Raw genomic sequence first — 13,084 nt, forward strand, 5'->3', positions numbered from 1 at the left:
GTGGTGAGGAATGCCCTATTTTGAAAGCATAGAATTTGGAATTTGTTGAGGATTGATTATTGTTCCCTCTGCTTCCTTGCCAAGCTTTTCTCTGGCCATAAATCAGTCTGATATGGCCTTTGGTAACATATCAAGTCGATCGTTTTTACCAGCCGGAGGTTTTCCCGAAGAAGTACAGACAGGCTAACACCTAAAATAATGGTTGTTAATAATTATCTTCTTACAAGCCACACTGTTGGGTCACCACTATGAATTACTCTTTGCTTGCTCCAGTACGATGCATGGATGAGTGTACATCAAAATGAAGCTACATAATTCCTTTGGGAATAAGAGCATCAGGTACAGATGAGAGAAATGGGATTTGTGCCTTAGCATGTTTAGGCTTTGTGAAGCCTGCAATGCCTTATAACAGATATTTCAAAAAATTAGAAGGTTTCAGCAAAAGATCTACATACATTTCTGGTACTATCAAGGCTCAGATTCCTACTTGCTGGTCGTGGCCCCATATTTATGATGTTCCATGTCAACATACCTTGAAAGTATTTTCTTTCCACTCTTAAGTTACTGGAAATTATTAATAATAAAATGCTGTGTTAGACTTTAAGATAAGAAAAGAGGAGAGGATTTCAGTAAGCATATGCTCCTAGTATCTGGGAGAAAGGAAAAAATGCAAGGTGTAGTGAAAAAAAAGCACTGTTAGGAGCAAGCAGTTCCCAAAGCACAGAAATTGAAGAAGCAAGGTTTTTAATGGGTTTCTGTGTCACAGATGACTGACTATTAAAAATGGATTGTAGAAAAGCTGTTGTGTGAATTCCCCAGGATTAGACATGGCAACGGAGAATGAATTCAACAACTGAGGATAAAAAAACATTCAGCTGGAGTTCGTGTCTCTTCATGTAACCCAGAGAATCTCTTTTTCCTGTGGGAGTGGGGGAACTCATCTCCCACATGGATCCTCTGATACATCAGCAGATCTGAATTTATATTGCATTATCTGTTCCCTCCTACCCAGCTGTTTATCTACAGTATGTGTAGGAATGTCACGGTTTTGATACCACTATCTCCCTGCCCTCTTTAACTCAAATTGGGCAAAATCCAAAGGGTATTAGGAGTACTAGCAGGACACATGTACTCGCATTTATGCACGTATGGTGTGTGTGAAGAAACCTTGATTCTTTAGTAAGACAAGTGAAAGTCTCCAGGAATTTCATGTGAATTAGCACAACAGGATCCCTACAATGACGTGGAGATAAAGAAGCCCCAGCTTTTGCTGTAGCTCAATATAGCCCTGTTCTGTATCACACACTTCATCAGACCTGGAAAACTGTGTTTTTATTGTACAATAAATTATAGAACTTACTGTTTTATTATCCATTTATACAGCACGGAGGGAAAGCTGGTGAATGGACTGAAAAACTGTCGTTTAGGTCATTTCCAGAGAAAATCCTGCCATGTCAGATTGACTGGACAGGAATTTGTGTATGTTTGTGCTTGGAAGACCAGCAAAAATGATTTCCATAGTCTTGAGGAATCACCTTTTTATTGCAGAGAAGTTTGTATACACAGATGTGATGTATTTACAACCAGCTTTTCTCATACAGATGACTGTTTAAAATCCTTCACAAATCTGTCAAGAATGAAAGAAAATGAAGCTCAGAAGCCCAGCCAGCCAGCCCAACTCCCAAATGCAGATTAATTCCCAAAGATAACAGCAATAATACAATAATACATCGAGTTATTCTGAAGGAAGCAATAGGACTGTGACACAGATCAAAGGATGGGCTTCAGGACTGGTTCAGTCAAAACCGTTGCTTAGTTTGATTTGCATTGTGGATGAACCCTGAAGTGAAACTCCAACAAGCAGATGGGGACCTGCTTTTTCCCAGGGGTGTGGAAGAGACAGGCAGAAAAATTCTGGCCCTTGATTCCCTGGCCTCTGCAAGGACAGGTCACAGTGGCAACCTCCATGAAAAGAAGTTGTTGGTCCTGTCTTCTCCTGGAAAGTTCTTTTCCAGAAAAAGGCAGGAAAGCCTCCACTCTGCTTCAGCCTGCAGAACAGAGTCAATGCACTGGGGTTGAGAATAGGTGTCCTCCTTAAAAAGGGAGTGGACTCACGTGCCAGCCCAGTCAGAGGAGAGGTGGCATCTTGGTTTCTTCTGGTGCCCCTCCAAAGTGTGGCTCAGCTCTCCACTGCTCTTTACCTGAGGCGGTGTGCAATAGCATTGGTCTAGCTTCAGCCTGTTCAATCACTCCAAACGCAGAGACAACACAGGGGAAATGATGAGAGGTAGAGACACGCATTATATTCCCTTTTCCTGTTCCTTTTCAATTAAAAGTAGAACCTTCATCAACAACAATAAGTTACATGTGCAGGAGGCACTTCTCTGGGGAAGAAATAAATACCTCACACAAGCGTTCATGGATTGGAGGAGTCCCATGAGAAAGATTCTTAGCACAACCAGTTCAGTCATAAAAGGAATCTAAAATCCCCAGGTTTATGTATGTGAGAAACACTCAAAACATACCTGCTAATGATAAAGGAAGTGACATGCACAAGTTTCCCATAGGGTGGGAACATATATCTTAGAATCTGCATAAATTAGTTCACACTCAGCAGAGCATTGCGATATTTACAAGCACATTCCAACAGGAAAATATTTGCATATTGAGTGTGAAAGATGCAGCTTTGTCACCTAACCATGGGACTTTAAAGGCAGGGATTGTGACCTCAAAATACTACTTGTGAAGTTGGTGGGGAGGAAAAAGGTGTGTGGGCAGGAAAAGAAAATGACTAGAAGTTGGTAAGAACTCTTTTTTGGAGCATTAGAATGGTTGCAGGCCAGGACAAAGTGAGTCTGTGTAGACCCCAGGTTCTGGCTTGTTACACATCACAGGGTGCTCTGTCTATTCTCATTTCCCTTACTTACTCTTCCCAGTCAAATTTGTTTCCCATTAGCCAGGTTGATGAGAATGGTGAGAATAGAGGCTTACTCTTCTTCTTGCAATCATCATCCTTCATAACATAATAACTTAATAAATTCTTGCAAAAGAGGAATGAAGTGGAATGTCACTTTTTTGGACTTGGTCTGTATTCTGAAGGTGAAAGTGGGCATCCGAGAAACACATTTGTAATGCATTGGAAGTTTTACAAATAGACAAAAGAAAGTTACACTCTGAACCTGACTGAGAATGCAAAGTTCTACATTCTCTAGCACTGCACGTTGGACATGGTGTAAAAAGCTAGTCAGTGACTACCGTAATCTTAGCGCTACCCAGAATTGTTCTGAAACTAGTTCACTAGTTTCTGAAACACTACTGTAGTTGCAGCAAATTATTAAAACTATCTACAGAATTTTAATCATACAATTTAGGTTTCAATATGTCAGCAAAACAGCAGTGTATAACCCATAGAGGTTATATCCTGGAAGTGAAATTATCAAACTATTGCTCCAATGTCTGAAAAGTAAAGCTATCCTCCCTAGGTACGCAGCACTCTCTCACTTATGCTGACACATAAGGTGGTGGTGGATCTTTAGCAGATCCGTTCGCAGCATCATCATATGGTGGCAACAGGACCTACAGGAGAGGAAAAAAAAGGTTAACTTTTTTTTTAAAAGAAGCCAGCTGATAAAATTTACAGAAAAGAAAACCCTTAAGGCTTTGCCCTAAAAAATAACAAAAAAGAGTAAATTATTAAGAACGAAGCAAAATAGTTAGAAAATGAAACAGTATTATCTTGAAGTTCCTCCTCTTCAATTTGTGTGCCTGTTTTCATTACGAAGGAAAATGTGATTTATTCTCATTTCTTGTTGACTCCAGTGACATCTTGATTTCAGCCAAAGGTCATTCATTGCTGGTACCTGAATTTGTTCAGTCTGACAGTGACAGTAGCTGCTTGTTCTGCAGCTCTCCTCTGTCAAGAGTGCTTAAACCATGTTTGCTGGAGGAGTGCTCGAACTGCTAAGCCAGAGTGAGAAAAGTCTCAAAAACCTCTCTTTCTGAGGTCTCCCTGGAATAGCTAATAATTAATTTGGGGTGGGGAGAAAGAAAGCAAATCGAGAACAAATTACTCAATGCCTAAATAAATCTCCAGTTTTGTGCTGCTGGGTCTCTCAGCTGTGAGAAGGAAGACCTACATTCCTGTAAGCCCTTCAGTGAATACCTAAAAATCTGGTAGAAATTAGGACAGCTTTAATCATATGTCATCCCCATTCACAGGACTCCAGGCAGCTTCCTAGAGCATGGGAGATGCAAGTTCAGGCCCCACAGGGCAGAGGTGGGACTTGAACCAAACTTTCTACTTCTTTAGGCAAGCGCGCTAGCTATCATGCAATTTTTAATGGCACCAGCACTGACATTCATTAGCTCGCATGTGAAAAGGCAAAGGAGCACTTGGTCTGTGAATCCCAGCAGGGACTGAGGATAAAATAGATGTCTGAATGAAGAATGAGTGTACATTCCCTAAAATATCTCAATATCGTGTAAGAATGTCAGTTGTAGTGCACTGGCAGACATACTTTATGCAGCTGAAGATCAATTATTCATGGTGGATTTTCCGGATTTATTAGCATCGCTTCTTGGTCATTAAAGAGCACACAAAGCTGTTTGTCTAAACATACATGGGGAAAATCCTGATCTCAAAAGTCATTGGAAGGTATGCCATGGAAGGATTTCACCAGTTCTTAAAGAAGCTGATAACCTGCCTTCTGCAAAGAAACATCCATAATGATCTCTTCTGGACCTTATCCACAACATAAAAAAAAGCAGGGGGAATTTTTCTATAGATTTAAATAGACTTTGGATCAGGTTTTTGTGGGATAGTTCCAAGGGTGATTCACATTATACTTATGTAAGTTTACAGACATGTGTTGATGACCATGTATTCAAGTACATCTGTGCACATGTTTGTTAGATTACAGAATGGCTACCTTGGCATCTTCAGCCCTTAATCAAAAAAGTTTCATCACTTAGAAAAGGAAATTGTCAGAGCCATCACTCTTTATTAATACCATATGCTTCAGCTTGTAAATGCAATATACTACGCACATATCCACTACATAATCTAAAAAGCCTTGTATCAAAAAGCATTTAATAAATTATGTTAACTTTAAAGGGTGCAAACAGCTTATGGAGACTACTTTTCTAGTGAAATTATGACAACTTCAAATAAATATTGTAATAAAAATCATAAATATATTTTGCAATGTAACCTCAGTAAATCACACCACTAAAGCATGTAAATGGTGAAAAACATGACAGTCAAGATCCTCTCCCTAGTGCCAATCATTAGTTTAATAATAGGGTTTCTAGTAAAATCCTTGTACTACTAAAAAAGTCACTAGTTTCTCAAATGTACTGAAACATATTCATTAGCTGATTATAAAGCAATATAATTAGTAATTAAATCTGATCAACAGATGACTGAAAATAAATCAAGTTCACTTCGTGGAGATTTAGCCATCTTATTGCCCTCTTGTAATGCTAAGCCCCAAACTGTGCCCCGTTCCTTTCAGGTTCAGAGTCCATTTCATCAGGGGTGATAAGAAATGACAGCAGACGCAACTGAAAAAGCTGTCTGTCTGCCAGGTCTACGAGCTGATTAATAAAGGACAATACCTCTTCCTGTGCTCTGATCCTCTTTTAAATCAAGGCGTCCTAAGACTACTGTAGTTACATCAATATTACTACCTTGGCATTGAGATTACTGTCATTTGCAGTAGGTCTCTTGGAGGATTTACTGATACGAGTGAGCTTCTTCGTTCCCTTCACTCCTGTCTGAAACAAACTCTGCCTGATAGGAGAACAGCTTCCTCATGAGGCTTTTGCACCTTGGGAGGTGAGCACTCCACATTGTTCCATGGACCCAAAACTTATACCTGGGTCAGTGGCCCCAGGGACCCTTGGAAGAGGCTTTCTCACTTGTCAACAGCTCAATAAGAAGTGAGGGAAGATAGGAATACCTACAGAAGCCATTTTGAAGAAGCCACTGGCTAAATCCTGAGGCATATAAATTTCTATAGGAATATTCAAGGTATGTGGGGTATGAACTGGGGAGACCACTAAAAAGATTCAGAAGTTTCACAAGAAAGCATCTATGGTGGAAGACTAAATATTTGCCAAATGTCTGTAAGGTTTAGGGTCACTTTATTGCTGGCAAAGGTTATTTGTCTGAACAGTTCTATCAGCGATGACTTTACAGGCTTACTCCCCAAACATTTTTGTGTTTAAATATTTCAGTATCCTGATTTTGCATTTCTTGACATGAACAGAATAGCGATAAAAAACAATGAGTATAGAATGAGTAGAATTCAAAATTACTACCTTTGCCTAGCAGTGTTTAAGTTAGACAAAGAAAATATGGACAGGATATTAAACAAAGGTGAAGATGAATGAACGTCATGAACAACATGTGGAAGAAAGCACTCGGAGTTTGCGGAGTACCTGGCACTGGCTGGGACCCCAAGGATCACATGTTATTAGTATAGTAAAAGTCCTTAAAACTAATTTACCTGTTCCACTTTCAGCCAATGTGGTTTTGTGACTTTTACTTAATCATCTGTCAACTGTAAGTCTAAATAACCATCCTTCAGCTTCCATGACAGTTTGAATAACTCTATTCTGTGAACCACTCTATAACTACGAATCTTGCAACTCTGCCTCTGCAAGACTACCTTTTAATTATTTTTGGCAAGCACAGAGTTTCAGGCCGCTACTTTCCCTTACTAATCTTTCCTTCTTTTCTCAGTTAAGTCTTTTTTGACAAAAGGGAGAAATATTCTAAAACCTGAATTATCTCAGCTTTTCACTGTTTACTGTTGAAATGGTTAACAGTTTACAAATCTCAAGGAAAAGATAATTCCACCAGAATTTTAATAACTGAATTTATACCAAAGTAGCTGAAGTTAAAATCTAGATCAGAGTAGTTTTCCCTTCTCTTGTGTTAATTTTAAATCTGAGCATGGTTTAATGGAAGCAGATAAGTCGCTTGGGCATAAAACAGCATAGTTATTCAGGCAGTATGTTATGGTCTCCAGAGACATAAAATGGAAGCCAGTCACTGAGCCAAAGGGTGAGTTCAGAAACTGGAAAAATAGACAGAAACTCTCTATTCAGTCTTATCTAAGAACCTGAGAAGAATGGATGCAGTCTAAAATAATTCATGAAGAACAAAAATGAATGCATATTTTAGGTCCATGGTATCCCCAAGGCAGAATATCCACTAGGACAACTGATGCATTTTGCTTCCTAAGCACTAAATTTGAGCATTTCTTTGCTTTGTTGTGAATTGAGAAAAATGTGTGCTAGTTCTCCTGGATGCTCTGGGGCTAATGTTTACAGAGTGTTCGAGACTGCCGCTCACAAGTCACTATAAAAAGTAAGTACGCAGGACATCCATGTTTTGGAACTCAGCGATCCCTGTGAAAAGAAGTTCCGGCTTTTTATTGGTAGACCAGCAAGCAGGTTTGGAAGATTAGATGATTGCAGGGTTCAGTGCTATCAGATGCCTAAAACCCAAAGGACAGAAGATCCCGACTTCTTTCACAACCCCTATTTAAGAACCACACAGTATGTTAATATCATCCTTTAATACGCAGCCAGAGGAGGAGGTGACATTACTGGCTGTTTGTATAGTTGTCTGGTGATAAAAACATTGCCCAGAGACTCTGAGATCAGAGCTCCAGGGGCTCCCAAACCAAAAGGGTTCAAACCCATAGCTCCCATCTGTCCCCGTACGACACAAGGTTTTCAGTTAGGTTGGAAGGACCATTTTCCACTGTCCTGTTGTCACAGTGAAGCCAAGTATGCAAGAATCCATGGGGAAAGAAAGAAAATGGGAGAAAGTGTGGCTATGTAGCCCCATGGTTGGGGTGCTTAAGTGGCTCCTGGGTGCTGGGCTTTGCTCCCAATACCATTTAAGCATTTTGCGATAAGCAGTCTTGTTGTATAATATGCAGAAATAATCCATAACTGAACCATGAGAAATCCTGGTCCTGGTTTAGCTGGTGTCATCCAACTGGTCTGGATAATTGCATTACACAAGCATCTCTCTATTATAAAGCACATGATACTGGATGATCTTCTCTGGAAGAAATAATTACCGTACAAGTTTGCCAATGGCTATAACATATTCAGTTAATATAAGCATGTGTCATTTCTTATTTTTTGCATCCTGGTTAATCGAATTTTGGAAAATAAGTTTGGAAAAAATTCAGTTTGGAATTAATCTTGGCCCAAAGATTTTTTTTTTGGGGGGGAACTGCATAATTTTGATAATCACTCTGTATTTTTGCACTGATTCCACATTTACCTGAACTTCCAGTAGAAAACTTTCTTCTTTCAGCATATGTACAAGTTTTCTCATAGTGCTACAGTTATTCCTGTTTGAACGCAAGCTCTTAGATCTGTTTGATGTCCAGTACATTTCTAGAGGAAAAAATGTGCTTAGTCCTGTGTGAGTAAACTTAAATATTTGATTAATTGATTATTTCCGCATTCTTAAGGGTCTCAACCAAAATTCACTGAACTCAAGAGAAATCTGTCTGTGTCTCCAGAAAGCTTTGGATGGCTTTTTCGCAAAGCCACTTGTGTTGTTCACAGGGTGGAATGGTACAATTGTCACTTAACAGCTTTGAGTTTGAACAGCATTTTGGCTGGCAACTATATGAAACTTTTGTGAGTTCCCATGGCAAAATACCTCACTGATGTCTTGTTAGAAGCACACATTGTTGGAGACAGCTCTAACATACTTTTCTCTAATGCCTTCTAGAACAGAAATGCACTTGATAATGCCAAAAAAGCTACAGATTAAAAATGTCTATGGTAAGTGCTGATGGTCGTAGTGAGAATTCGGGGTGTTAACTCAAACTTTAGCTTTTCAATAAAAACTCCAGTCCTTTATGCTGAAGGACTTCACATTGCATCAATACACAATATACAGGCAGGGACAGGTGACAATGAGTAGTTGAGTGGAATTAAGGTCATCACTATTGCAATTTAATTTGAGTCCTGTCACTGACCTTTTGAGTTTTGAAAAATCACTTGACTTCATCTTGAGAAGATCTCCCATTTGTAAAACAGGCATTTCATTTGAAATATCTTAAAAGGTGTTGGCAACGTTAAGACAGATTTAAAACTCTCTTGCATATGACTGTATGAGACAGGGACTAAATTGTGGAAATATTTACAAACTAAACATATATTTGCAGAAATTTCAGCCCATGCCTGGAAATGTTTACCCCAACCTCTGCACCACAGCTATGTGTGCATTACCTAACATTCTTCTGCAGAAGTGACATTTACGTTTCAGACACCCAGACCGCTACCAGGAGTCCTTATGGGAGGCTCATGTGAATGCATGGGGAGGAGAGGGAGAAAGGGCAAAAGGAGCCTTTTCTTTCCCCCAGCTCACACACAAAGTGTCAGTGGGTTCAGGCCTTACCCACTGTTTGCTTAAAAAGGGAGGGAGAGTAACCACAAAGTGAATAGTGGTAGGCAGATGGTGAGAGTATGCCAGAGCCAGTGCTGGACCGTTTCACAGGTAAAAGTGCCAAACCACAGGTATTTCCTCATCCAGGAGCCTCTGTCCAACATGCAGCCCCTGGCCTGGTATGGGATGAACACTGATCCAGCTGCAGGCTGAAATGCAGTCACCACATGCCTCGCCTTGCCTTGCCTTGCTTTTTTCAGGATAAACTTTCTCCTTGATGTAGCACAGGACTGATGCATCAGGTTCAGAGACAACTGAACTGAAAGATGAGGTTTTACGCAGCACATGCCTAGTTGCACCAGTCCTCTGCTCTGGGTTCATTTCATCTCAGTGATTCTAGTCCAAGACCAGCCACCAACTTGTACCAATCTGATACCGTTGCGCGGTTTGGAGCAGGTTTAATGGTATGCAATCACATTTACTAATTTCATGCTTACTTCCCTGCTCTCCTGTCATTCACCCAGCCAGGAGGAGTGGAATTTCCCCCACAGCTGCAGTGCTTTGAGGAGCCATTAGCTGCAACCTAAGCCATGCTCAGCTGCAGCAAAGCAAGCAGCGAGCCTACAAACAGCTCTAGAGGGAAGGCTGCCGATGTGACCACCTGTCCAGTTCGAGACAGTCCCAGCAGCCCTCACATACTGTTGGGTTCTTGACTACGCAAATATTATGAAGACCACCTGGGGAAAACTAGTTTCTGTGTGCACATACAGCTATAGCCGGCTGATTGCTTCACTCTGTGTGCAGGAAAGGCTGAGAATAATTCTCTCTTTGCAATGTTTTCCTGTCAAGTTTGACAATGTGATTTTCTTCTAACAAGTCTGAGATTACAGAGGAAAATGCAAAATTAAGATGGGGCAATATGATGTTTTAGGGTGATTATTAGTGTACTGAGTAGAGTTGGCTGGAAATATAATTTTTTGGCATACGAAATATTTGGTAAGAAACTCTCTGGAATATTTGGTAAGAAACCCTATCTGTATTTTTTGGTTAAAATTGTCAGAAATCCAGATCTTCTCAGCAGAGCCCTGTTTTGGAGACTCCGGGCACCAGGTGGCAGCTATTTCCTTTAGTACCATGTATGACAACACGCACAGGACTATATGTAAATATCACTGACTATATAATTAATTCTTTATTCTACTTCAAAGGAAATAAGCATGTGAATGTAGTGCATGATTTATTTCTTGTACAAAATTTACTGGATGTTACTATATATGCTGATTTTATTGAAGCAGACTTCACAAGTTTCTAACATTTCTTTGTGCAGGGTGGGAAGAAGCAGCATTTATCATGAGTTTCTGAAGAAATTTGTTTTTTCTCCAGTGGGTGCCCAAAAGTTTTTAAGCCCTAGGCTTTTCAGGTGTCTCAGAAGTGAGTCACCCAAGGTTTTCTACCAGTCTTAAAAATTCAGTTCATAAACTGCAGATGCAAACTGCACCTTTGAGTCATCTGACCTCATCATCTCTGAGGTAACTTCAAAAAAGTAGGAAATATGTGGCCCAGAAGAACAATAAGTCATGCACCCTTGGTTTATCAAGGGAGAGAGATTAACTGAAAGACTTCAAAAGTATTAAAACTAAATCTATTGAGAACTTAGACAAGAGCCCTTTAACCCCTTAACATAAAGACACATTTTACACTGTGTGAAAAGACTGAGAGCCTTCTGGAGAAGAGGGAGCTTTCTCCTAGTAGTGAAGAAGCAGGAATAGTAATAATTCTGTGGTGAAAAGCAGTCATGTTGCATACAAGATAAGCACTGGAGAAAGAAGTAGGGATTAGCTTTCATCACACTGCAGCTAAATACATGCATGTAGCGACAGCTCTGCTGGATTAGGTGAAAGGTCCATCCAGATCACAGCAACTACTGATGGATTGTGAAGAAAGAGAAGTACAAGACATAACCATAGAAGAAATGAAGAAAGGGCAGTGCAAGCACATATGGTCACGACTTGCCCAGAATATTCTCCAAACTGTCAGAAATTGGAATGTCAAGGACTTGCTGAATTACTGATCATGCCTTACAGGATTTTTTCTTTCACCGATTTTTCTAGCCTGCATTTGAATCCATGTTGGCTTTTAGCACGTGCAATGTCCTGTGGTAAGCAGTCTCACAGCTGATCTAGGTGTTAGGAGATGAAATACCTTCGTTGGTTTGCTATGAAACCTGCCACTAGCTATTTCACTGAATGTCCCGTAGTTCTTTTGCTAAGACAGTGAGCAGTTGTTCCTGCTTTACCTCTTCTGCCACTCATTATTTTAAAGACCTCCATCATCTTCTCTCTTGTTCTGCCCCTCTTTCATCCCACTAAGGATCCTTGCTTGCCTGCAGTGCAGTCCGGAGTTAATTTCTTCATACTAAGAAAGTCGACAGTTTTGGGTCCAGGCTGCAGAGAGAGCTCTGAGACCAGTCACGTGGGGAAGCATGACAGTCGGGAGGGTGCTGAGGAGGGAGCTGACCTCCATCTGCATGACGCAGCCTTCGAGCTCAGGAGAGCGGCAGACAGTTTCACCCACCCATCCTGGGTTAGATACGTTCTTCCAGATGAGATCAACTGCCCTTTAGAAGCAATTCTTATAAACAAAAGCTTATAAATACCTGCTCCAGAGGTGACAGTTTACAATGTAAGTGGCTGCTCTGGTCAAATGACTCCAGTCAAAGCAACTGTTTCTGAGGAAGTCAGAGAGCAATATTTACAAAAAATCTTTCCCATCTTTCTTTTTCTCCTCCCCCTGTCCCCAGACAAAAAAAACCCTGGATATAGGGCCAAAGCTTCACATCCGAGCCAAATCATATTTAATATAAAATAAGAAATGTTTTACTTTGCTTTATTCACAGATGCTTTTGCTTGAAAATATTGTCCAAAACGTGCTAGTGAATTACTGTTTAAGGGTTTCATGATACATTGTCAGTCAAATAAATCCCAAGAAACCTTCCTCTCAACGTGGACAGGAAGTATTTTCATGTATGTATGCATTTGCATTAGAAACCACACTAGAATGATTATAGATGGAGTAACTGGAAGCAGAATAGCTCAGAGATAATTTATAACCCCATTCAGCGAAGAAGTAGGCCTCCATGCTGCAAAATCATCTGTGTGAAGTTACTGTTGGTATGTTTTGCTTTCCTTTGACAAAACTCCTTGTTTATTCCAAGCCACAAGCTCTCCAAAACGCTACTTAAGAAACTGTACAGGAGTGTATGGATTTCTGTAATCAAGCAGCACAATGCTTTCAGCACTCCACATAGAGGAATAAATGTATATATTACTAGGACACAGTAATATTTAGGGACAGATTGTGATTGCCCTTGCGTGGGAAGAAAATTTGATTTAGGAAGCTATTGTCTTTTTCCATTATGTGCAACCTCATAAAAGTTATCCAGAATAATGGTGTAATTACTGTCTCCACTCAAAGGCATGGAGGGATAGTCCACCTCAGGCCACGGAAGTCTTCCCTACATGTGGGCCAGACCTCTACTGCTGCATCTCTAGTTGCACATCATGATTTTTTACAGAGAGCACTCCTTTATATTTTCAATTTTTCCTTCATTTTTTTCAAAATAAGCATTTGCTGGATGAGCACATGCCTACTCAGGGG

At 40.2% G+C, this 13,084-nt stretch overlaps 1 protein-coding gene across 1 annotated transcript in view; it reads right to left on the reverse strand.

Annotated features, from left to right (window-relative positions):
- Positions 1–1,503: 1,503 nt before the first annotated feature.
- The window catches only part of LAPTM4B (lysosomal protein transmembrane 4 beta), a 62,570-nt gene continuing 50,989 nt past the window's right edge, over positions 1,504–13,084 (reverse strand). Inside the window, exon 7 of the mRNA XM_075415232.1 lies at positions 1,504–3,576. Within this exon, the coding sequence (XP_075271347.1) occupies positions 3,502–3,576 (75 nt within the window). The 3' untranslated portion in view covers positions 1,504–3,501. The remainder of the gene's footprint in view (positions 3,577–13,084) is intronic.

This window comes from Opisthocomus hoazin, chromosome 3 (genome assembly GCF_030867145.1).
Source record: "Opisthocomus hoazin isolate bOpiHoa1 chromosome 3, bOpiHoa1.hap1, whole genome shotgun sequence".
NCBI classification, from domain to species: Eukaryota; Metazoa; Chordata; class Aves; order Opisthocomiformes; family Opisthocomidae; genus Opisthocomus; species Opisthocomus hoazin.